We start from the raw sequence: 25745 nt of genomic DNA, 5'->3' as shown, positions 1-25745 counted from the left end.
GAAGGGAAGGGGACAAGTCATGGGGTTGCGCCTAAATCCCAACATTTGCAGCAGTTCCTGGGGGGGACATTAAAGACTCTTCCCTGGATTATAAAATTGTGAGACTGGGGTTTTGTGTTATTGCCAATCTTCTCTGTCAGGCAAGCTTGGTCTTCCCTCGGTCTCCACCTGGCTGCAACCCTAGCTGAGGAATAAATTGCTACATATCAACAGTTAATTCTGCTTCTCATGATCCAGACATCCTTGTCACACACTTAGTTTGGGTGGCTGTATTTGTAAGAGGGGAAGAAGAAACAGGTATTTTTAGGCATAATTTCAGGATGTGGCAGGGACAATTTTTTATGTTGTTTTTGGTGCTTAATATATTTAGTAACAGCACTTAATCAGCTTTTATTTATGAAAAAGGATGAAGTGTGTGTGTGTGTGTGTGTGTGTGTGTGTGTACACACACATATGCATGCCTTCTACATGAATCAGGCCAATTAATCAGTAACTATACTATGGATGGAAGTGAAATTTCTAGAACATTTGAAAGCAGAGAGAAAAATTAAAACATAAAATGACTATTCGGTCTCTGTCATCTAATTTTGTGGTTTGAGCCCTCATTTACATCGTTACCAGAGTAACTCTTCTGACACACGTTTGGTCTCATTATTGCCCTCCTTGTAGTGGCTTTGGCAGGAAGCCGAGTGGCATAATGGGGTCAGATACACAGGGATTTGGGTCCTGACTCTGCCGCGTGCTCTCCGGGGGATCTTGATCCCTCCAGCCCTACGTCCCCGTTTCTCCAGTGGGGATAATGGCGCTCACATCGGGTGCCCTGCATAAAGAGCCTGCAGTGGAGCTTGGCATGGCTGAGCATTCTGGTGACTGAACGCTGCTGTGGTTCTGATTCCCTAGCAGAGCGTTCTTGTGCGCTGCGGGCACTGCCGTGGTGGCCGTGACATGCCCCCTGCCTGGTGCGGCTGGATTTTGTAACACGTCTCTTCTCTCTAGCTAGTCTGCTTTTGCTCCACCCACTCCCTGTCTGGAAGGGGCTCGAAAAGCCTGCGAAACGAACACGAGGCAGTTGCGCTATTTTTAAGTGCCTCTGGCTGAAAATGTCATGGGAAGGGAGGTTGACTCAACAATCGTTTTTTGGGGGGCTACAGTAGAGGAGAAAGGGATATGACCACAGAAGCAGAGATTTGAGTGAGGCCAGGAGCCAGGAGTCTGGAATGTCAGCAGCCTCTAAAAGTGGAAGATGCTAGAGTGGGGTTCTTTGCTGGAACCTCCAGAAGAACCAAGCCCAGCAGACACCTTGATTTTAGTCCCTTTAGACTCATTTTGGACTTCTGGTCTCCAGAACTATAAGAGGATAAATTTGTGTTGCTTTAAGCTACCAAAAAAAAAAAATGGTTTGGGGGATTGGCTTTCCATTTCTCCTATTAGCACAGAAAATTCAGAAGCCATGAGTCTCAGGACATTCTCCAAAATGACAATGCTGTTTTCGTGAACTGCCACCTCGGTATGTAGTTCTTGCTGCCACCAAGTGTCTAGGAATTAAAAATTGTGGGTCTCTCCATCCCTTGCTGCCCACACAGAAAAGAACAATCAAATTTATGTGGTTTGCCCTGAAATCAAATATGAAATATGCAGGCTTTAAAGACTAGGCTTTGGCATAATGCAAATCAACATAAAATACGTCATGAATCTACCCGTGGCTCTGAAGTCTTTATGTTTGTGATTAGTACTGCCGAGGAAAGCAGGCTACATAAATACCATTTAGAATCACTGAAGGCTGGCGTTTTATAAGGAAAATGGCAAACGGAGCAAGGTCCCTTAGGGTCCGTAAGTACTGATTCTGTTTCGTTTGATGGCTCCTAAGTGACTCGGGGTTCTTCACAGAATCGCGCAGGGAAAGTGCTGTGAACCCAGCAGTCTAGAGTGAGTCTAAGAGTGAACGTGCTGTTTACTGGCTGAGGAGATCTCTCTCTGCAGTTCAAAAAAATATGTGGGTGTTCATGTGGGAGGGAAAGGATGGGAGCTAATGTAAACTGCTGGCTTTGTTCCACTCCTAAATCATTTCCTTTGGGTGTAAGTATCTAAACAATTGTTTCCTTCCCGATTGTGGTGGCTCTCTTTCTATCCTCCCTGTCCCTACCCTTTCTGTTGCCGTATCTGAAACCTCATGGGTAAAAATGCTCTTAGTAATAAATTGTACTGTTTAGAGACAGTCTTTCCCCTATCTGTACCATCTTACCTATTCTTTGAGGCTCTTCACCTGAAGATATCAAAGAGGGAAGAAGATTCTAGAAAAGGAAGAGCTATGGTTGGCTAAATCACCATGGTTTGTCTTAGGAAATAAGTTATTATCATCTTACGAGCTTGGGGTAGCCTTTGTGCTTACAAGTAAAATGTAACATCTATGGTTGAGGCTTCCTACTGAACATGTGGTTCAGCATTTCATCAAGAAGCGCCAAATGAAACTGCCTTCTCCGCCTTGAGTGTTGTCACGTTTCTCAAGCGGCATAAAAACATTAGGATCCATGGAATGGCATATTTGGGGCCAACCATGGTGTGGCCAACCAGTGTTTCTGCTCTGAGGAGGGTGCTTCACTCTGCCTGCAACTTTTCTACGCTTTTCAAAAATGAGCCACAAAATCCTCCAAAAGTCATTGCTACTTCCAGACCTGCTTCCACATAGATTAATTAGTTTCAGTCATTACTCACAAGTTTAGTGCCTAATTTTGGAAGAAGTACTTGTTTTGTTTTCCCCAAACTGTCGTTTCTGAGCTTCAAAAAGCCTACATTCCAAAAATGACTGGGCCGTGCACTCCTTCTCTACATGCTCAGTAACGATGTGGAGAGAACCCTGGAAAAAACTCTGTCTGGAGGATGCATCCCCACGCGGGTGTCCCTCACTCCCTGCTCCCCATGAGAGAAGCCGAACCTCACAGCTGGAGCACCTGGTGTTTGTTGAGTGAATAGAGTGGTTCCTCGGCTTTATTTTAAACATCCAATCCACTGCCCAAGTCAATTTTTTAGTGATTGACATAAAATTCACGTATCATAAAATTAACCATTTTAGAGTCCATTTGCAAGTAAGTAATTTAGTACCTTCACAGTGACATGCAACCTTCACCTCTATCTCGTTCCAAGACATTTTTGTATCATCTGTAAAGAGAAACCCAGTAAGCACTCAACTCCCCATTCCTCCCTCTCCCTAGCACCTGGCAACCACAGTCTGCTTTCTGTCTGTATGGATTTGCCTGTCCTGGATGTTTCATATCGATGGAATCATATGAAACGCAGCCTTTGGTGTGTGGCTTTTTCACTCGTATAATATTTCGAGGTTCATCTATGTGGTAGCAGGTATTGGTACATCATTCCTTTCTGTGGTTCCATACTATTCCTTTGATGGATGTAACATATTGTTCATCTATTTATCAGTTGATGGACATTTGAGTTGTTTCCGTCTCTTGGCTCTTGTGAACAATGCTGCTGTGAATACTGACATACTACCATTTGTTTGAGTACCGGCCTTCAGTTCTTTTGAGTCACGTTTGCTTATTTCCTGATTATCTCTCAAATCTGTGCACTTCTCTCCTTATGGTCGTGCCACCGTCATCACTTACTGCACTCAAACTGGAATGTTTGCAGCCAGTCTGGCTCTTCTCCAACCTGCGCTCTACAAGGAAGCCCTACGGCCTTTTCAAAATGCGATCTATTGTTCATTGATTTTAGGATTGCTCGTAGGATAAGGAACAAAGTCCTTTCAGGGCACGCAGGGCCCTCATGGCCAGGTTTCTGTCCATCCCTTTAAGCTCATCGCCCTGTTCTGCCCCTCACCATCTGTGCTGCAGCCACACTTACCTTTCTGTCCTACAGATGCTCCATGCTCTGTCCCATCACAGGCCCTTTGCACATGCTGTCCCTGCTGCCTGGATTGCTCTCTTCTCCTCTTTTCCTGCTTAACTCCTTCTCATCCTTGAGTTCTGAGCTAAGCATCACCTCTTCTGGGAAGCCTTCCTTGACTAGGTCACTCTCCCCTCACCCCCGGGAGTGGAGAGTGACGGATGCCCCCGGGCTCCTTTTTAGCGCAATCCCAATGGCAGTTGTATGTTTGCATGATTATTTGATTAATAACTGTGCCCACAGAGACAAAAGAAGGCAGAGCATCAGTTCTGGAGCCAGACTGCCTGTTTCAAGGCCGGCTGTGCCCCTTGCTGGCTGTGTGATCTTGGGCAGGTTAATTGCCCTCTGTGTGCCTCTGTTTTCTCCTCTTTCACATAAGGATCATCATAACACCCACCTTAGAGGGCAATTGTGAGAATGAAGTGAATTCGTATGTGTTAAGTACCTGGCATTAGAGTGATTTCAGTAAAGGTCCCATGACTATAAGAAAAAAAGAAATACTTGTGCCCACATCTCCACCCCTGCTCCTCACCCCCAGAGCCTCGCCTAGAATACCCACATGCTTGGTGCTTGTTGAGTTTTTATTGAGAGATCGGATGAATCCATTCTCCTTCACACAAGAGAAGAATATTAACAACTACAGTTTCCCATCTCTCTATGCGTGTCTGCAGGGTTGTATTTTAGGGCTCTACCTCCCAGCGTTCAATGTGTTGGCTCTTAGCTCCAACCCCGACGACTCCTGCCCACTTCCTGAGCTGCTGTGTTTGGGGAATTGTGCCATCAGGTGTGGGAAACTGAAGGCAGGGATCCTCTCTCTGAGGCCCTGTCCTGGGGGAGTGGCCCCAGTCTGTATCACAGCCACAAGACCACACTGGAGACTTGCTGTGTACTACGCCCCGTGCTGTCTGCTTCAGAAATATCAACTAGTGAGGCACGAGGGATTCTTATCCCATTACAGATGAGGAAACTGAGACACACAACAGGTCAGTCATTTGCCCAAAGTCAAGACTCTTGGTAAATGGCAGACCCACAGTTTGGATGTTTGGATCAGGCAGCCTTTCTCTAGAGTCTGTGTGCTTAACCTCACCTGTCAATAATGAACAGGACCCCGCTTGGGCATTCAGGACGTGGGAAGGTCTCCAGCACAGAGGAGAAATCCGGTGATAGGAGGGGTGAAGCTGCCCCGTGGCTGGGCTCCAGAGCAGGAAGTGGACGTTCCCACCGTGGCCTCGCTTGGCGGTCCCCGGCCATTTGCACACACCTGAGGGTCCTCACAAATACAGAACAAATTCTCTAGAAAGACATTTTATTAGAAACAAAGCTAGAGGGGAAAAATAAAAGTGAAAATTGTTTATCTGGAGGTGAAAGAAATTAAACTGTTTATGAAGACTCTCATCTCCTAGGCCAGAGATTTTAAAAAAAAGAAAGTGTCGCTTCCTTTCTGTCCTTATGTTTCAAGGGCTCAGTGAGTCTCTTTGATCATTCACTTTCTAGGCCCCTGTGTGACCATTTGTTTATCACAGGTACATATATTTAAAAAACAAAAACCTCCTGATTTACTTTCAGAAACAAAGACATTATCATTTTAAACTCTAAGTTACTCAGGATTTTTTTTTTAAACCTGTGGATGAAATCATTTTGAGCAAGGGAGGGTAGAATAATGAAGTCTTATTGCTATGTTGTTAGGAGATTTTTAGGATGTTTATAGTGAAATGAAATGACCCTCAAAAAGGCAAAAATTCCTTCCACTCAATGAAACATCCGCTATCAGGGGGAGGGTGTGCTGTATCCACACGACAGCATGGTTGTTGGCCGTGAAGTGAGCTAGAAGAATTTGTAATAATGTGGCACAGTTACAAGTGGGAAAAAGCAGAACACAATAGTGTTCGTGTCCATAGAATAGACAGATACACATATATAAATAAAATCCATAGGAAACAGCCTATAAGGAAATCCACCAAAAATGTTAGCAGAGTTATTCTACTTAAATGTTTCCGTTTCTCTGCTTTACAAATTAACCTATAACGAGCTTGGGTTTATATCAGGACATAAGCCTCAATTTAAAGAGGAGGGAAAAAAGCACAAAAGTACAATCACAGTCTTCACTCCCACCGAAGACTAAGAGTCCTGGCACCCAAAGACTTTTGGAGAAGAAGAGAACCTTTGGCAATCTCCCTAAAGGGCAGAAGTAAGGCATGACCAGGACAATGACGGTGGCCATTTGGGGGCGCAGAATAGTAATGCAACGGTTCTTTGCATCACCCTCCCTGTCCTAACCTAACTTACCTCTCCATGAAATTTTCAGCTCCCCCTATTCTCCATTCTACAATTGCCTTGCAAAAAAAAAAAAAAAAGTTTCATTGCCCCTGAGAGGCTTTTCCCCCTTTGCTTATTTTTAACCCCCTTGTTCAGGAAACGTGACGAGGGACTGGGAAACATGGAGGCGAGGCTAACAGAGCCAGCAACAACCATTCTGTTGACAGGAGTGCACGTCATTACCCTTGACTCCGCGAAGGCAGCTAATGATTAGCTGGTTGTGGAGGCTGAGGAAATATCTCCTTGTTTGCTTTTTATCTTCCTCAGCATGATAAGAATGTTTAAACAAGGATGGCACGTCATCCAGAATTTTTTTTCAGGTCCCCGTGGAAAGCGTGCGCTTGTGGAGCTGACCCAGAAGTGGCTCGTGGGTCAAGTGATGAAGGGGCTGCAAGCTCATTACTCCTCTCCAGGGTCCTCAGCTTTCGGGGTGGGGCTGCCTTCCGAATCTCCAGACACTTGGCTACGTGGCCCAACCAGGAGGAAGGCTGTAGTCTGATGTGTTGACCTCCCTAGGAAAGCAGTGTCCCGAGGACCCATGCAACCTGCACAGTGATGGTGAAACTGGCTTTGGCAGTGTGGTGGTTGTACAGCTTTTAGCTCCAGAGAACTCAAAATTTGTGATGCATGTGGTGCAGTGAGCATCACATGAGTCCGGTGGTTTACCTCGTGTTTTCTGATCCTTTTCTCCCACATGCACTTAAGCATTAGAATTAGCCAGACTTGGGCTTTCATCCTGCCTGGCCCATGGCTGGCAGCGAGTGATCTTGCCATGTTACCTTTCTGAGCCTTGGTTTTCTCATCTGTCAGATGGAAGTGTTATTACCTGCCTCACCGGGTTCTCTGGGATTAACTGTGATAATCTATGGAAAGAGCTGCCAGATGATTGGCACTTAATCGATTTTGGTTCCCTTCCCTCCACATTCCTCCATGCTCTGACTATTTTTTAGAGGATTCAGAAGCTAACCTGGTTTTAGATTGTTGGCCACTTATGTTTTCTTACTATTATTGGATTTACCCAAACTTTACCTATTAAAAGTTTATTCCAGGCAGTTTTGCAAGGGGTCTTCAGGTCAGGCTGAGGGGACATTAAGGAAGGCGGACACAGTTTTTATGAAGAGTGGCCTCCACTCTGCATTTGGGGAAAAACCTTTGGAAAGTTAACCCAATGTCCTGTCAACGCAATCAGCTTCTTTGTGGAGTTCCCACAGTGATTGTCACAGAGAAAGAGGGAGAACGGAGGAGTTTTAATGGTTATGCGGATCTTGTATTTCCTCTCCCGTTTTTACACTTCTCTCACTCCTGACTTTGAGGTTCCATATGGCCAAGCCGAGAGGTGGGGTGGATTTGGTTCTGCCATTGGACCAGCTGGTTGTGCAGGAGGTGCTAAAGAATGATACTATTACCCTCTTTGGCCTGAAGCTAGAGAAACAAATGTCTAGCCCATGGTAGTTCTTACAACGTATCCTGGAAGGGAGAAGCCATAAGGTTGGATCCCCAAGAAACATCCCTTTGATTTATTCACTCAACACATATCTGTTGCGTGCCTGCTGTGGCCACGTGATCCCACAGGTTTGTCTGCAAAGAGCCAGAGTCAGAGGCTTTCAAGGTGTGGGGTGGGCGAGCTAAAATGTTTTATATATATATATATATATATATATATATATGTATATATTTTTAGTAATAAAAACTGTCTTTCCAGACCATAGGTATTAACACTATGAAGGCTGAGTTCTAAATCAGCAGTTGTCTAGCCTTGTCTGAGCTTCTCAAACTTAGGTGCACACCTCGGCCCTGATATCAGAGGTTTCGGTTCAGTCAGGGAGGAGGGCCGCAAATCTGTGGTTTTAAAAACAAGAACCAGTGTAATTCCTTTTTTCTGGTTTTTTTTTTTTTGAGTATTTTATTTAAAAAATTTTTTATTTTTTCAATTATAGTTGACATACAATATTATGTTAGTTTCAGGTGTACAGCACAGTATTAGACATTTATATACCTTACGAAGTGATCGCCCCGATAAACCCAGTACCATCTGCCACCATACATAGTTATTACAATACTACTGATTATATTCCCCACAACTATACCCTCTATCCCCGGAACTGTTTTGTAACTACCAGTTTGTACATCTTAACCCCCTCCCCCCTTCACCCATCCCCTCAACCCTTCCCCCCAATCTGGCACCCATCAAAATACTCTATTTATGAGCTTCTTTCTGCTTTGTTTAGAACCAGTGTAATTTAATGGACGCAGGTGGTGGATTAGCCCCTGGCATTTTAGAAGCACCGGTAGCGTGGGGGGAGGAGTAGTATTCCAGTCGTGCAGATCACGGTTACCCCAGAGACTGTTTTGCACACACACACACACACACACACACCCCACACCCCTTCCCCTTTCCATTTCTACCCTGTCTGCCCTGGTGAGCCACTTTTACTTACATGAGGGTATTTCTTCTTTCTGGTATTTGTGCAAAGCACAAAATTGGAGAACCAACTGTTCTAAATAAAACCATTGAAGTCAGAGTTCAGATTTGAGGGCTCTCAGAGACGCTTTGCTTGCCTGGGAAATTTTTAGGAGAAAGGATGCGCGGATCCGGTGCAGGCGGGCTGGCCCCGCCCCTTGGAGCCGGCCCTGCTGCACCTGTTCCACCTGTGGGCCCAGGAGGTAGGGGCGGCAGACAGACCGCACTTCACACCCTCCTGCTAACACTGCAGCTGTGTCGTCTTGCATGTCACCTCAAACCTGGCTTTAACCTTTCTGTGCTGCACTTCACGCAGGAGTAACTGGTAGGATGTCTGTCTCGTGAGGGCTTTGGGGGAGTCTGGGGCTGATGTATACAGAGCAGGAAGGCTCTGAAGCAGGCTTCTCAAAGCCTGTCAATCACCCTGGGATCCCGGGAAAATGCAGATCCCGGTGTAGCAGGTCCGAGGTGGGCCCGAGAGTGTGCGTTTCTCACAGACTCCCAGGCAACGGCATGCGGTGGGTCACGGACCCACTCTGAGAAGCAAGGATCTAGAAGGTGCTCCCCTCATTAGGTTTGCTGTGAGCTGTGAGTGCAAACAGGCAACTACGTTAACACACTGGCAGTTCTTTTTTTCAGTCCTAGAGATCGAAGGAAATACCTACCCCATCGCTAACCCTGATCATGACAATTGGGGCATAGAATTCTTCCAGGCATCAACACTTTTTCCCCTAAATTATTCATTGTCTCCAAGAACGTAAGACATAAGGAAGAAGAGGGCAGAGGGGGATGATCTGCTGTTTGGCTGAGGGAGGGTCTCAGGAGCAAGGCTTCTGATGTACAAAAGACAGATGGCCCTTGGGGTTTAGGAATTTATGGTTCCTTAGTTCTCCTAGAGTTTACGGGAGGGAGAGGCTTTTAAACATAAAACACATAAAAAGGAGAGTGTTTTGCCTTCATCCAGTAACACCAATTTTAAATCTGTGTCAGAGTCACCTGGAGGGGCTGTGAGACTCTAGATTTCCGGGCCCCACCCTGGAGATTCTAATTCAGTAGGTCCAGGTGGAGCCTGAGACTTGGCATGTTTAACAAGGTTTCTGGATGATTCTGATGATCACACTTTGACTAGCACAACTTGAGTTCCAAGAGACCATCTGTGAGTGGTGAACCTGGAAAACAATGTCATCCTGTCACCTCTTCACACTGCCGGCCCTGCCGATTGAAGTGGCATTGCTTGGGATGGGACTGTTTCTGTTGGACTGGAATTTGGGGCGTGCCTGGCAGATTCACTTGTCTTCAGGTAGCTGAAGGTCCTGGGAGGGTGAGGCTAGAAGAGATTTCTGACTCCCTCTAGGTACCGTGTTTCCCAGAAAAGAAGACCTAGCCAGAAATCAGCTCTAATGCGTCTTTTGGAGCAAAAATTAACATAAGACCTGGTCATATAGTAAAATAAGGCCAGGTGTTTTATATTATATTATATTATATTATATTATATTATATTATATTATACCCAGTCTTATAGTAAAATAAGGCCGGGTGTTTTATATTATATTATATTATATTATATTATATTATATTATATTATATTATACCCAGTCTTATAGTAAAATAAGACTGGGTCTTATATTAATTTTTGCTCCAAAAGACGCATTAGAGCTGATTGTCTGGCTAGGTCTTATTTTTGGGGAAACACGGTAGCTCCTCCCAGCACAGCAGGTGAGCCCCAGAACCTGGGGGCTTTTTAAAAACAGAGCCTCCCAGGGTGCATGCTGGGAGATTCGGGTGAGCAGCCAGGTTCGGGACCCCCTGCGTGGAGAACAGTGAAGCACCAGATGGGCAGTGGAGAGCTGCTTTTCTTTTTAGTGATTCTTGGATTCAGCTCTGATAATCACTCAGCAAGCAAATGAGTCCCCAGCAGGAAATTGGACCTTTTGTGAAGTGCATTTCCTCGCTGGATCCCTAAAGTTACAGTTGATAAATCCTGGCTGCATTTTCTAAAGTGCTTCATTTCCCATCTGAGGATGGCTACCGGCCAGGACCAGGCCAAGGGAATTTATCCGAGGTGAAGCCCCATCAGGAACAACACTGTCCAAGCCACCCGGCACCAGGCAGTATGGATGGCCCAATCCAGAGAGAACACTTCCCAACTCAAAGTCAGGTTAAAATTGAGGCAATTATTTTGATATTTAGCTCCAAGGAGCAGTTCCCCCCTTCTGTTTGTCCTACGTGGATCTGAAGACTGTGGCCTCCCCTTCCTGGTTCACCAGCCGATGGTTGGATAGCATCACTGGGCACTGTCCTCTGTGCCAGGTGGGTTTTATAAAGGTGACTCGGGTACACTCCCTGCCCTATGGTGTCCGCTGTTGGGGAAAGGCAGACACTGAAACAGCTAACTGTAAAATCAGCAGAACTCCTAGCACGGTGCCTAAAGGAGGCCTCCCAGCTCTCTGTCCCCCTTGCCCCATGTCATTTTCTCCACAGTGATTGTCGCTGTAGAAATGATTGGCTGAGTAACTTGCCTCTGCTTGTGGTATAAGCAACATGGGAACAAAGACCAGACCTTTAGACGCTGGCATCTCTCGGCTCTTGGGTGTGAGCCACCAAGGAACCTGGGCATGAACGTGCTCTTCGCAGCTGAGCGTCCCTGGTGGGGGCTGCTGGCGACACTGTCTGCTCACAGTCCTGTGCTGAGCTGGGGTAGATGCTTGGGGAGGATCTGCACAGCTGCAATGGCCCTCAAACCTCAGTAGGCATCAGAATCTCCTAGAGAGCTTGTGAAAACACAGATTGATGGGCTTTTCCAGTGTCTGATCCAGAAGGTTTGGGGTGGGGCCAGAGAAGTCCTGCCAAGTTCCCAGGTGGTGCTGGTGTGGCTGGGCCCTGGACCACACTTGGAGAACCACAGGGGTGGTGCATCAGCGTGGCCATCACAGCTTACCAGGTGGATCGAATGACTGAGAAGCAGGGAGACTTCTTAGAATTCCTGCCGGAAGACGGGGCTCTGAGACAGATAACAGTGGGACTGGAGACACATGTGACAGCAGAATCAGTGGGCTGCATCAGGTGAAAAATGGGATGTGGGAGGAGAGGGAAGAGTCAGAGCAGCTGGGAGGATGGAAATGCCAGGAACTAAGATGGGCACAGGGTCAGAGAGGGGAATGTCATGTTCCTGTGGGACCTGTTGGGCTTGTGGTTCTATGGAGACCTTCAGATGGAAAGGTTAGGTCCAGTGGTTGAAATACAATTCAACACTTAGGAGAGAAATCTGAGTTGCAGGTCCACCTTTGGGGGCCTTTGGGATAGAGGAGGCAGAGGTTGTGGTGAGATTAGTTAAGGTCAGCTCATTGAAAAGGTAGCAGTGATGCCCTCAGAGATGAGTGGGGTGTCTGAGGTGCAGAAAGCAGAGACAGACGAGAGGGTGTCGTGAGGAAGGGGTGGTGCCAGATGTTGGAACATCTCCGAACCTGAGCCCAAATCTGACAAATTCTGGGAACCCTTCAAAAGAACCAACCCCGGGAGATAGGGTTGAGTTTGGGGCATGAGTTAGAGGAACTGGTCTACATACTTTGAAATCTGTAGTTTTTCGACTTCCCGTTTTACTTTTTGTGGGCAATTTTGCTTTGCCTTGGTGATAGAATTGCTTTGCGATTCCACGCCCTGTTGGTGGAACACGTGTGACCAAAAAGAAGCACACCTTGCAAACACCTGGGGTGTGGTAGCCCCAGTAGTAGGGCTTTCCTCTCGGAAGAAAATCCAGGTGAATGATATGGTAGTTCAGGGTGAAGTGGGGGTCAGTTTTTGCACCCTGCAGCAAAGCCCCAGGCAGACAAGACCACCATTAGTCATCTTGTTTCCTCTGTGTTCAGATACTGATCTAGACCCTCCTTAGACCTTGAATTCACCGGTTTTTACAAGGATAAAAAGGATTCTCACAGCTCATTTTGAACAATTTGTGCTAGAATGCTACAAAGAGAATTCCTGCTATGAACTAGGAGCCCTCCGGTGAGATTTATGGGTTTCGTACATGGACAGTTTGTTTTATAATTTGTGGTGCTTAGGCGTCGCCCCCTGGGTCTCCGCAGACCCTGGCCTTTGAGAACACGGGGTGAAGCCCGAGCAGTCTCTGAATAAGGCCGATGGGTCAGGACCACGCATTGCCTGGCTCCTCAGGCCCCCGTCGGCTTGAGGAGGGAACACATGCCTACTCCTGCTGTCTTTACAGTTCTGCACGGAGCTCAACCAGCCGATCCTGCCCAACATCCGCAAGTGGAAGGGGCCCCGGGGATGCTGGAAGGCTGTGGTTGCTGACACCCCCTCGACTCAGCTCCAGAAGGTACCCTCCTCTGCAAAGCGTGCCTTTTCTTTCCACTTTTTTTTTTAATTTCAGATGTACAAAACAATGTAATAGACATTTACACGCCTCACAAGGTGATAACCCCCTCCCCCAATCTCCTACCCCTCTGACATCACATACAGCTGTTACAGTTCCATTGACTCTATTCCTATGCTGTCCTCCACATCCCGTGACCGTATATAAATATATATTCTTTCCACTTTATCGAAGCTTCCTTTTTTCCTAATCACAGACATTTAATTTTTTCCTTTGCTACCATCCTTGATGCAAGCCTTGTCTTTCTGCCCATTTTTGCCATTCATTTAAAAATGCCGCCTGGTTCTCAGTTCATGGTTAGATCGGGAATGGACTGCTGCCAAGGTGGAAATGGGAGTTTGGGGTGTTGGGAGGAAAGGAGAGATCCAGTCTGGAGCCAAGTAGCAAATGGGGTGTTTCTGCCCTTGGTCCTCATAACCTCTTCCCACAGCTCTGCCTCTGCCAAGTTCATGGAGAGCCAGCCCATTGTTGATGGCTGAAAACTTCAGGTTCACTTGATTCATGCGTGAGGCGTTTGCTCTCGGTGGTAACTGTGCACGTGGAGTGTTCGGTGGCAATTGCAGCAGATTTTAATTTTGGATTTTCTTTCATTAGTATCACTCATGTGGCTGTATGTATACATTTTCACTCTTATATGTCATACAAGACCAGTTTTTGCTCATTTAAAATAGACTGTTGTTAGTTAATCATGAGTTGGAAACTGTGTCATCACATAATTTTCCTATAAATGCAAATGTTACATTTTTGTCTCCAATATACCAAATATGCTTACAAACACACATGAATTGCACTTAGATGAATGATATTGAGATTTGAGGCTCTTAAATTATAAATGTATACTGGATTAAAAGTATCCAGTCATTTATCGACAGTAAGCCCTCTTTTTAGCTACTAAAAAATATGATATACATCTTATTTCTCTGGGTTTAATTTTTGGCGGCTGGAAATAAAAACTGGTAAAGTTTTTACCACTCTAGCCCTTGGCTGCCCCTTCTTAGTCCACATAGAAATCATAACACCACCTTGCTTTTTCTGTAAATAGCTCTTTACATGTATGCAGGTTCACGAGGCTCTTACAATACTCTTTATTCATTCTATTCAACAAATCATTAGAAAGGTCATTACGTGCCAGGCCCTGGGTTACATGCCAGCTACACATTGGTGAGGAAAGCAGATCTAGTGAGCCAGCCCTTCCTAGTTTTACTTTAAGTGAGCCCAGGGGTGGGGGTCCTCAAACTGAGCCTAATAGGCTCCCTCTAGGAACTTAGCTTGTTGGCGGGACAAGACAGGAAACCCTACTCCAGGTTGGGGTGTCAAAGCCATTGAACAATAATAGCTTGTGGTTGCAGGGAGGCCCGAGTTCAAACCACTTCAACCTCTCAGCCTCAATTCCTTCATCTGTAAAATGGGAGCAGTAATCCCTTCCTTAACTCACAGGGTGGCTGGAGGATTCAGAAAGATAATGTGCCTGGAATGCTTCATCCACAAAGCACCAGCCAGGCCCTGACGGAGCACGTTGGGCTGGCTCAGACCTGGCTCAGGCTGCATGCAGCTGGGTCCAGGCCTAGCCAGCTGCTGCCAGGGACACTTATGGGCCCAGTGTGGACACATCTCCTGGTTTCTCAAAACATGCAAATGTCTAGATTTTCTTGTGAAATTTCCTGAATTTTAAATATGGGCAGGTAACCCCCAAAATGTTTAAACATGGTCTAACAGCCTGTATCTGCAAATCATAAATGTTCAGTCTGCAGCCGAGACAAACATGAGAAAGTGGTCACAGCAGCTGCTGCCTGTCCAGTGCCGAAATCACATCCAGGCGCCTTCCGTCTGTCTGTCCCTCCAAAAGTCACCCAGCCGATGCGAGGTGGGGCTCAGGCCCGAACCCCGTTAGCAGCCTGTGGCCTGACCACGCCCCACCTCACATTGAGGTGCAGCTGCTCTTGTGGAGGAGGGGCCCGCGTGAATGGGGTTGGGGCGCTGGGAAAGGCTCCCAGGAGGGCAGTAAGAAGGAAGGCCCGGTACTGCTGTGGACACATGTGAGCAGGGTAGGGGGCAGCGTTGGCAGGAAGGTGCCTGCTGGGCGGGCGGCTCGGGCCATGGGCGGGGAACCGCACAAGGTTCTTAAGCAGGAGGTGACCTGAGTGGCACTTTAGGGAGGTCACTCTGACACTACCCTTGGGAAACAGTAAGTGGGAAACAGTAAGCTTACAGGGCAAATCCTACTTCCCTCACTGGACGCCTGAGGAAACGGGTTTAGAAAACCGGCCCGGCTCACACGCGCTCCCACGGCGGAGCGACACAGGCGGCACCGAGACCCAGGCCTTCCGGTTCTTAAACTGGCGCTCGCTCCCGTGGGTGCACAAGTCGATCTGGTGACGTGCACACGTGCACAGCAGGCAGAGCCCTGTTCCCCGGCTCCTTCTTCCCTCCTCTACAACACGTGCCCATCCAGTCCGGGTGCTGAGCCCAGCCAGACGTGTGGCTGGGACCCCAGCTGAAGTTGGGGACTCGGTGGAGGCCGCTCAGGTTGTGCGAAGCCACTTCCTCTTTTTTCACAAGGAGCGAGTGAGCATCGCTGGCCCCTCGGGTGACGCTGCTGATCCCACAGGTTTAGGATGGAGTGGGGGTGAGGGGCTCTCCTCTTTGCACAAGGCCCCAGACATGGCAGGAGTTTAGCACCAGGCCCAGGGACCATGCCGACGTCACCCTCTTTGTCTGCCCCACTCACTGTCCCTCTCAGCTCCGTCTCTGGGGCTTCAGACCCCAGGATGGGGCCCTGTGCACCTGTGAGGTGACCAGTTCCACCACTGGGCCTGTTAGCCCCTACCTCCATGCCTCCAGCAAATATTTAGCAAGAATTTACTAGGTGCCAGGCACCATTTGTTGTAAGTGGCAGCTAATCAGGAAGCAAACCCACCCTTTGGAGTCTTACATTTGATTGTCAGTGTTGTCATTTAGCAGCTGTGGGATTTTAGGAAAGTTACTTAACCTCTCTGAGCAGCTGAGTCTTCATCTGGTAGGTGGGAGTACCGGTGACAACCTCATGGGATGTGATGATTGAAAAGATACCTGTGGGAACAGTCGAGGCTTCCCCTCACCCCCTGCCCACAAAAGGAGAAGAGCACAGGCACCTGTGGCTGTTTGGAAAGCTCGTGAAATGGAGGAAATGGGAGGTGTGGGAAATGGGGGTGGGCAACAAGGGAGAGCTGCTGTGGCTTTCTGGTGAGCCTTCCCTCCAGAATCAGCCCTGTGCCTGTCACCTCATGACTCAGCACAGAGCCTGCTGCTTCTCCCGTCGCCTCCTGGCCTCTCCTGCCTCTTCCCTCAACCCCAAAAATGACCCCTCTCCAAACTAACGCCCCCTCTTCTCCCACAGGGGGCCGGGTTCGTGGGATTTCTGTGGGACACCTCGGCTGGGGTGGAGCTGAGAGACGCTGCCTCGCAGGAGAGCTGGCCTGGCAACGGGCTGGGGAAGCCCACAGGTCCAAGCCCCTACCTCGCACGCTTCAAGGTACCCACTCCATTATCTCTGGGGAGGTCCACTTCTTCTAAAAAGGAAAACAAAGTCCCCTTTTATGCTGTGAGCCAGAGAAGCCTGTTTGCCTTGATTTTATTCATTCCTGGGGTTCCCTTGGCTGGTGAGCTTGTCCAGGGCAGGAATGAGAGGGATTGGGGGGCGGGGGGGTGGGCTCCATCTGGGCAGGAAGGAGATCAGGTGGCTGGCTCCCAGACCTGACACACATCCAAATCACTTGGGGGAGATTTCCTTAAAATCAGGGGTTCCTGGCCCTACCCCAGACTTTCTGGGACAGGGCCCAGGATGTTCGTTTTTCAAAAGTCCCTTGAGAGCTTTTTCAGCCCTCCTGGCACTGGTTAATGGGGTCCAGCACTTGGGAAGCACTGGCGAGAGGGCAGCAGGACTGGGATCATTTGGGTTTGGAGGGGTGTCAGGAGGAGCCTCTGGGCTGTGGGACCAGCCCCATAACTGACATCTCCAGAAGAGCCCTCCCCCACGTGGGGGTCTGTGTGTCACCAGAGTCATGAGCAGCAAGCGACTGAGCTGAGCTCTCTCCCCGATTCCTGGATGCCCCTGGGAAGTGTTTATGAACAGCAGCCAGTCAGACGCTGGGCTGCAGGACAGAGGAGAGGCCAGCAGCCAGAACAGATCACCAGTCGGCAATCAGTTGACCTTACTGCATAGCACCTACCTGTGAAAGCACAGGGTGGGGCAAGAGTGGTCTCTTGCAACAGAGCCAAGCAAGCCACCCACTGGGCATTTAGGGCGTCCCCACTCTGTGTGCTCCTGAGCAGTTCTGGAGCCTGAGAGTTGCTCACACCCCAGCCCATGTGTGGGGGGATATGTTGCCTCTGGTTGAGATCTCACCCCAGCTTGTGCCCCTTTCACACCTGTAGTTGTGGAGTTGCTGGGATTCCATGAGCACACACATACCTGGGGGTGTCTGGCGGTTGCACTTGTGACAGTGATGTGCAAACCAGCCAGGTATCATCTTTACAACCCAACGACACTTGGGTCTCATTTTTATGTAAAGTGGTTACTGGCTTTGCAGGCTGTTTTTAATGGCCAATGAGAAAATGCTCACCTGTCACAAATGATTGACCCAAATCCTCTAAATAAAGCAGTCCCCCAGGCAGGCACTCAGCCTCTTCGTGTCACACTCGTGGGCAGGCAGATACAGCACAGAGATGTGGCTTCCCTCTCCAGGCGGGGTTTCCCTGTGGTCAGAGCCCCAGCTGCAGCTCTCCCGGCTGGGTGGTGGTGGTGGCAAACTGAGGTCACATCTGTAAGACAAACTTGGCAGCTTCCACTTCCCGGGGGCTCCCCCTGCATCACCCATCTTCCAGCAGTGTTTGTTGTTTGCTGCCATGACAAACTGAAGGCAGGATTGCCAAACTCCAGCAACTGAGCAATGCTGCTGTGCTCAGGACGCCAACTCTGTCTTCACCTTGCGTGCCTGCACCCACGGCCCTGCCTGGGGACGCAGGACTGGGGCAGAGCCTCTGCTGCCAGCGTGGCCAGTTCTGGTTCACAACATGTTTGAAATCTGGTGAAAGTGAACATCAGGCGGTGTCTCCAGAGAGAAAAGAGCTCAGACGGGATGGGTGGGATGGTGGGGATGGGGGAGCAGGAAGTAGTTCCCAGCACAGGGTCCCGGCAGGGGGATGCAGGCTGGTCCTACAGGTAAGAGCCTGTTTTTTAACAGCCATCTGCCAGACCTCTTTCTCCTCCTTTATAGTTGCTTAGGAGGAGGAAAAAACCCTGACATTTCCAGATGTGCCCAGTGTTCCGGCCATAAGGAGGAGTGGGGGTGCCGTGTAAGGGGGTGAACTGAGAAAACAAACGGGGTCTCAGTCCCGCAGGTGCCTGGACAAACTTATGGTGACCGTCATGCACTGTGTCCTGGGTGGGAGCCAGCCTTGTGTTTACTGTCGGCACCATTGTGTGTGGGGCTATTCGTGAGTGGGTGCTGACGGATACAGGAAGTAGCCTCTAAGTCCATCCCTGTCACTTTGTTTCCTCTCGTCCAGGTGGGAAGTAATGACTTGACCCTTGTGAACCTTCACCTGGCAACCCTGACCCTCCTGGGGGGTGAGAATCCAAGCAAGAATCACAGTGACAGCCACCGCTTGGCCAGCTTCGCACAGACCTTGCAGGAAACGCTGAAAGGTAGGCACCTGTGTTTCTCCGTGGCTGGGCCATCAGCTCCCACTCCTGCAGGGCAGGAAGGTGGTGTGGCCTCTTCCCGGGGTCTCCCCACCCCTTCGGCTGGCCGTGCTGTCAGCAGCAATGCACAGTGAAGGCACAGGAGATGCTCACACCCCCGCATCTTCTGCAGCCTGGCCACTCCTGTGCATGGTGACATTTTTCTCTGTGGGCCTGGCATGCCCGTTCCGCAGTATGGCTTTGTGCTTCTTCTTTGACAGAATTGATTAGGGGGAGAATATAATTGATGACACCCTCCCCTGTGACAACTCATCCTGCGTTCAACTGCCTCACGTGTGCCACTGTGGTGGTGCCACCTGCAGATTTGTGGTTGCTATTCTTGTGAGACAGCTGGTGACAAGGGGCGTAGGAAAGTCCTGATGAGCAGTACACTGAGATTTTCTCCCTGGTGGGTGGGGTACGGATCGTGCTGAAGAGCCCGGAAGCTCTCGGGGAAGCTGGGTTTTCAGCTCAGCTCCTTCGGCAGTTGTAGGACCTCAGCAAGGCACCACACCCCTCCAAGCTCCATCTGATGGGAAACTGACGGTACTAACCTTACAGGGAGCCTGGGGGCTGGGTAACTGTGGAAAGATCAAGCACATAGTAGGTGCTCAGCGGACATGAGTTGACTTCAAAACTACCAGAGGGATTAGAGAACATTATTAAAAGAGCAGAACTTCAGAAGGAAGGTGGGCTCTCTGTTTCCCATGCTCTGCCCCCAACAACACAAAAGTGTTTTTGTGGGTGGTTTACCAGGAGGAAAAGTTGACACAGCTGTAAAGAAGGGTGTTTTCAATTTGGTGTGGTTTTTTTGGAGGCTGACCTTCTCTGGGCGAGGGTTTACAGCCTGGAATTCTCTGCCATATTCTCTAGCTTTCTAAGCCTTTTCCTTGTTAAATTGGCCCCTCACAATGGGTGATTCATGAAGATTCGGCTTCAAAAATAGTTTTGTCAAACTGTAGTCTTACACTTAAAGATTTTCCGTTGTAGTAAAATATACGTAATATGGAATTTAGTTATCTTAACCATTCTTAAGTGCACAGCTCAGTGGCATTGAGCACGTTCACATTGTTTTACAACCACCACCACCATCCGTCTCCAGCACTTTTTCATCTTCCCAAACTGAAGCTCTGTATCCCTTCAACCCTAACCCCCCTTCTTCCCACTACACCCTCCCCTGGAATTCCCAGCAACCAACGTTCCGCTTCCTATCTGTGTGAATTTGACTACTCTGTGTAACTCGTGTAAGTGGATCATGGACTATTTGTCCTTTTGTGTCTGGCTTATTTCATTTACCTAATGTCTTCCAGTTTCCTCTGTGTTGTAGCAGAACTTCCAGAACTTCCTTCTTTTTAAGGCCAAGCACTATTCCATTGTGTACACACACACACCACATTTTGCTTATCTATCCATCGGTCAATGGATACTTGGGTTGTTTCCATCTTTTCACTGTTAGGAATATTGATCTGCCACTTACATTTCGAGCCAGGATGTGCTATAACCAGTGTTCTACTTAAATGATGAGTCTTTGGGCTAAAAAAAGAACAGCTACGTGGGAAATCGTTCACCTACAGTTAGTCTGTAACCTATTAAAAAGGAGGACTTGATAGCTTTTCAAATCTGTGGCCGTTTCTATTGTTCTCAACCTCAAGCTTTTTTTTCCTTTCCATGGAAGCAGAGAGGGAAGATGCCAGTTGTATTTCCTCTGATAACCTTAGGCACTCACTGTTGTTTTCTGATATCCAGGGAGGGGTCAGGTTTTCATCAGAAAAGCTGGGCAGGTTAGTGTTCCAAGTCACCAAGGGACTGGTGACGCACAGCCTGGCTTGGCCTTGACATGCCTAGGTATGGACAGTGCCTCACGTCGCCTGCTTGTAACTGGTACTTCATTGTTGACTATTGACACAACAGACACAGGATTCAGGAAGTGCTCCAGTCGGCGCAAGGTGCAACCGGGTAAATCGATCGGCGTAGGCAGTTCAGCTGAAACAAAGACTAAACCCTTATTCTCCAGGCTTCTATCAGAGCAAACAGAACCGATTTCATGAGCAAACTTGGGGTCTTTCTGCCTTGATCTGGAATGTGTGTCCAACTTGACGTCAGTTGTAGTGTGCTAGTCGTCTGATGGAATTTTCTGCTCTGAGACCCCGTGGGGCTTGCTCTGCGGGAGTGATGCAGGGCACAGAGTCACTAACTACCGCTTGGCATCTGCGTAGGACCATCCCTCAGTGGGGACCGGCTTCTGTTAACGTCACTAACATTTTATAAATCTAGCGACTCGAGGAAATCGGCCCCAGTCATTCTCTCTTCACTTCTGGGAACCAAGGGAACAACTAAGCAGCCCAACCCAAGGGGAAACTTTCTGGGAGAATTTCGGCCTCTGCACATCTGAGATTCTCAGTGATGAGAACTGTCTCGATGGCATCACCATTGCCGACTTAACCGAAGGATGAGCTGTAAGAATCCTGTTAAAAAGAGAGCTATTTATTTTCATAAATAAAAAAATAAGAAAGAGTCGTTAATTTTCATTCCTGAAGTTACACAGATCTGGGTTTATTGACCCTGGACAACCAGCATCTCTCCTGGTTTCAGAATTGTCCTTTTCAGCCTGAACTTCTTCAGGTCTACGTTCCAATGAAAATCTCTCATTCTAGTGAACCTTCTGCCTCCGTCTTTTATAACCTTCAGTTTTCCCTGGTCGTCGATAAATGTAGTACCTTCCTCTTCTTTTCTTTCAAAAGTAAATTGCACCTTAGTTCCGAGGTTTCCATCCGCCCATTTAGTCCGCACGTGTTTATCGAGCAGGCACTGTACCAGCCAGTGTGCCAGGCACCTGGGATTTTCCAGTGAATAGCGCCCGTGTCCTCGTCACTCTAACATTCTAGCTCTGTGTTAAGAGCCTGCACTTGAGGGCTGGCTCAGTGACCTTGGGCGAGCCTGTCAACCTCTTGGAGCCTCAGCAGAGAGGGTCTGGCCGACAGAAAGGGTTCAATGGATGGTCATTAACACTGTCCAGGTATGAGATGTAGTCAGTATTATTCTCAAGTCAGCTTTCCTGTTGGGAGTTGGCAGTGACTTCTCAAGACAGCTTAGGCTCACTCTGCTCTGGGTGCCAAGGTTGTCTGGATCGAGTCTGTGGGGTACATCTCTGTTGGTACACAATGGAGCAGGAAAGGCTTCCATCCCTTCATGGCCCCTAGAGGAGCGTAATCTGCAGTGCACGCCTGCCCTCTGCTGGTGGCTTGTGTCATTTCACTTTAGATTTTTTCCCTTCTTGAGAAACTCCGCTCCCTGTGATAGCATGGCTCCCTGAAGGGAACCTTGAGATAAATAGTGATGGCTGAGCAGTTGATGGAAATCCCTCAGAGCTTAGCTGCGGTCCATGTCTTTTCAGAATGTCTGCTCACTTGCGAAATTCTTCATTACTATCTCACTTGCTAGTGTAAATCAGACCATGGGAGAAACGTAGAAAATATGTTAAGGAGAAAAGCTTTCTACTTTGGCCCTGTATTAGTCCGCTAGGGCTGTCATAACAAAATACCACAGACTGGGTGGCTGATACCACAGAAAGTTATTTTCTCACAGTTCGGGAGGCTGGAAATCCAAGATCAAGGTGTCAGCAGGGTTGGATTCTTCTGAGACCTTTCTCCTTGGCTTGTAGGTGGCCAGCTTCTCCTTGGGTCTTCACGTGGTCTTCCCTCTGTGCTCAATAAATGTTTGTTGAGCTTCCATTAACTCTAAACAAGACCCGTAGGCCTTTTTCTGCTGTGATACTTGGAACACGTAAGCTAGAATAGCTCTCTGTATCACACTGCCCCCCATTTCCAAGTCTGTTTCTCACCTGCTCTTAAAGGTTTTTTTGCAGAAAGAATTTGGAAAAACTGGGAGAATGAGAACCACACCACAGTCCTAACGCTGGGCAGACACATGAGAGAGTTGCGACCCACGTGCACGGGCTGCGTTCAGCAGTGGGTGCATGCACTTCCCTCCACCTCGTCCATTCCCGATTGTCTTTCTTCCACTTCCAGGAGAGAAAGACGTGGTTGTTTTAGGGGATTTCGGCCAGGGGCCAGACAGCAGTGACTATGATATCTTGAGGAAAGAAAAATTCCACCACCTGATCTCTGCACACACCTTCACAAACATCAGCACCAAGAACCCTCAAGGCTCCAAGTCTCTGGACAACATCTGGATCAGTAAAAGCCTGAAGAAGGTTTTCACAGGTAAGGCAGGCGCCACTGGTTCTTTCTCCTGAAAACCTGTCTGAACTGACATTTCCGGATTGCTGGGGTTGAACAGGAGTCAGGAGTTATCTTACTTCCTCTGTGGGCATTTATGGAGTTATCCTTTAGGTGACTATATAATTATCATCCAAACTGAGCCATTGTTAAGAAGGAAGGTGGGTGTGAGAAATAGAAGGCACTCAGTGATCACAACAAGGGCACACTGAGTGTGTCCCCGGCGGAGCTGGTTATAGGCTGGCAGAGACCCTCTTCAGAGATGAGCTGACAACTTACGCTAATTTTAGGACCCTCAGTCACTCAGGCAAAACATTCCTCGAGCGCTGTCACCTTCAGGTGCTGTGTTGTGGCCTGGGGTTTACCGACACTCAGTGGCCTGAGGAGCCGTTAGAGGTGAGCAGACATGTCACATATTGTCACAATAGGATGGGAGAAGTATTTAGACAGGACCCCGCAAGCACTAGGGTATGATGGGTAATCTCAGCACTGCAAAGCAGGCCCCGCCCCCAAACCAGTAACCTGCTGAGATTACTGTTTTGGGTCAGAAAACAGTTAGAAATATGGATATATGGAAAAAACAGTAGGGTCTTTTGCTGGAAAACAAGAACCCTGGTTCTCAGTCCTGCCTGGAAGCTTTATAAACGCCAGCTTCTGCCCGTTATACTTATGAAGACATTTACACCTTTAAAAAGTACCAGTTCTGGGGTCCATTGTGTGACTGACATGCAGCCACGGCTGAGGTCCTTAGGACTAGAATTTCCAGTCCTGGACCCTGGTTTCCTGTTGGACTGTGGTGTGGGAGCATCCGAAGGATGAGAGAAGTGGCAATCGTGAAACTTGGTGAGATGCCGTTTGCAGAAGTGCCCTGATTGCCAGGAGGCCCGGCGGGAGGCAGTTTCACACCAAGATAGCCGGCGGCTGGGCAGGCCCCAGCTCAAACCAGAGCCAGGCCTGGGTCCACGTACACTGACCGCGACCTCCCTCCTCACTGAGGCCACAGCAGTGCTTTCTAAGCTCTGTACTGGCTTTTGTAACTATTTCTGTTACTGTTTTCCAGATGTGCCTCCCGCTTCCTATACTATTTCTAAATTTTTATTTTTTAGATGCCTTTCCTTGCTCATAAACCTCTGTAATGTTCCCTTTTTTACCCTTTTTATAGAACTGATTCCCGCCCCCTCACCACCATCCTTGTCGTCTTTGCTTTGTAAAATAGGACCTTCACTTTAAACATCTTTGTGAGACATGTGTCCCTGTGTCACTTACTCTTGCTGGTCCTATGAGAAGGGGTGCATGGTGAGGAGACAGGCAACCATGCTGACGGGTGTGTGAATGCGCAGGCGGCCTGGACGCATAGTTTCAGTGCCGAAATGGTAAACCCTCGTGGTCCAGAGGATCAGATTGCCCGAGACGTGCCGTGTGCACGGCCAGCCAGAGAGCTGAGGGGTAGTGTCGGGGAACCCAGCCCCGCCCACCTGCAGCGCGGGTCTCCACCTGCCCGCCTGTGACTCCGCCCCCCCACCCCATCCTGATTTCTGGGTCTCTTTTTCCCCTCTCCCTTCAGGTCACTGCGCTGTTGTGAGAGAAGGCCTCACGAACCCCTGGATTCCGGACAACTGGTCCTGGGGCGGGGTGGCTTCTGAACACTGCCCTGTGCTAGCCGAGTTTTACACCGAAAAGGACTGGAACAAGAAAGAAGGGCCTCGGAATGGCAATGGAGTCACCTTGGAGCGAAGCGAAGCCAACATTAAGCACGAGCGATGATGACACCAAATCGGGTTCTCTGCCCGCTGACCCCATGGGCACAGGTGGACGTTAGCCCTGCCCGGCCAAGACGCCTGGTCGTCATGCTGACCGCATCGGGCCCTGGGCCCTGGCCTGCCTGCCTGCCTCGTGGACGTTTCTGGACCTCTCACGGGGCAGGGAGGCTCCAGGCGGTCTCATCAGAAGCCCAGCGGAGAACTGAAATGTCTTCTAGTCTCTGCTGACCACCTCACCGACTCGGGCTGGCCGTCGCTGTCGCCGGGACTGCAGCGCGGGGAACAGGCGTGCAGGCTGCTGGGAGGGAGCCTGCGAGCGTCTGGGGCTGCCAGGGTCTGAGCAAGGCCACACGCTCTCGTCTGTGACCTTCTGGCTGCACATGACATAAAGCTTTTAAGTGTGATTGAGCAGTCTTCTCAAATATTTTGAGTGGTGATTTTTAGTTTTGTTTTGAAAAAATAAAACCGACATGAACCTGCCTGGCTGCAGTGAGCGCCCGGGGGTGGGTCCCCAGCTGCGGGTGTCTTGTGCCCACTTGTGGTGCCTCTGTGGGGTCCTGAACGCAAAGCACCCCCTCCGGGGAGCCCGCTCCTTTACACCCCCCGCCTTTCAGAGGTGCCTTGCACACCCCATCGAGCCCGAGACTCTATCACATCTTCATTTCTAAGTCTCCCTCCCATCCCAGCCTTCATCCTCCGACACCTGCGCTGGACCGTTTTCCCGTTGGCGCTCCGTCGTGCCCAGGCACTCAGCGTAAGTGCCCTCGTGCTGGACAAGAATTCTCTCAAGAGCGTCCTTTCCTGTCCCTCCCCACCGCTCTAATGTCAGCTTCCTAGCCCAGAGCCTCCCTCATCTATTGGCTCTGGATCCACAGGCAGAGCGATCCGCCCCTGCATCTTCCATTGCCTGTTAAGAAAACTGCGGGTCCCCTTAATAAAATCGAGCTGAGCCCCAGGCTGG

General features: G+C 49.0%; 1 protein-coding gene across 2 annotated transcripts in view; it reads left to right on the top strand.

Annotated features, from left to right (window-relative positions):
• Window positions 1-25398, top strand: part of EEPD1 (endonuclease/exonuclease/phosphatase family domain containing 1) — a 96755-nt gene extending 71357 nt beyond the window's left edge. For both annotated transcript variants that reach the window (XM_033088762.1, XM_033088763.1), the window contains exons 4-8: window positions 12897-13007; window positions 16441-16575; window positions 18612-18750; window positions 22815-23009; window positions 24589-25398. In XM_033088762.1, coding sequence (XP_032944653.1) covers window positions 12897-13007; window positions 16441-16575; window positions 18612-18750; window positions 22815-23009; window positions 24589-24788 — 780 coding nt within the window. In that variant the 3' untranslated portion in view covers window positions 24789-25398. The remainder of the gene's footprint in view (window positions 1-12896; window positions 13008-16440; window positions 16576-18611; window positions 18751-22814; window positions 23010-24588) is intronic.
• The last annotated feature ends 347 nt before the right edge of the window (window positions 25399-25745 follow it).

Source organism: Rhinolophus ferrumequinum, chromosome 20 (genome assembly GCF_004115265.2).
Source record: "Rhinolophus ferrumequinum isolate MPI-CBG mRhiFer1 chromosome 20, mRhiFer1_v1.p, whole genome shotgun sequence".
Classification (NCBI taxonomy): domain Eukaryota; kingdom Metazoa; phylum Chordata; class Mammalia; order Chiroptera; family Rhinolophidae; genus Rhinolophus; species Rhinolophus ferrumequinum.
Note: the sequence above shows the minus strand (reverse complement) of the source record. Positions and strands in the feature narration are given on the sequence as shown.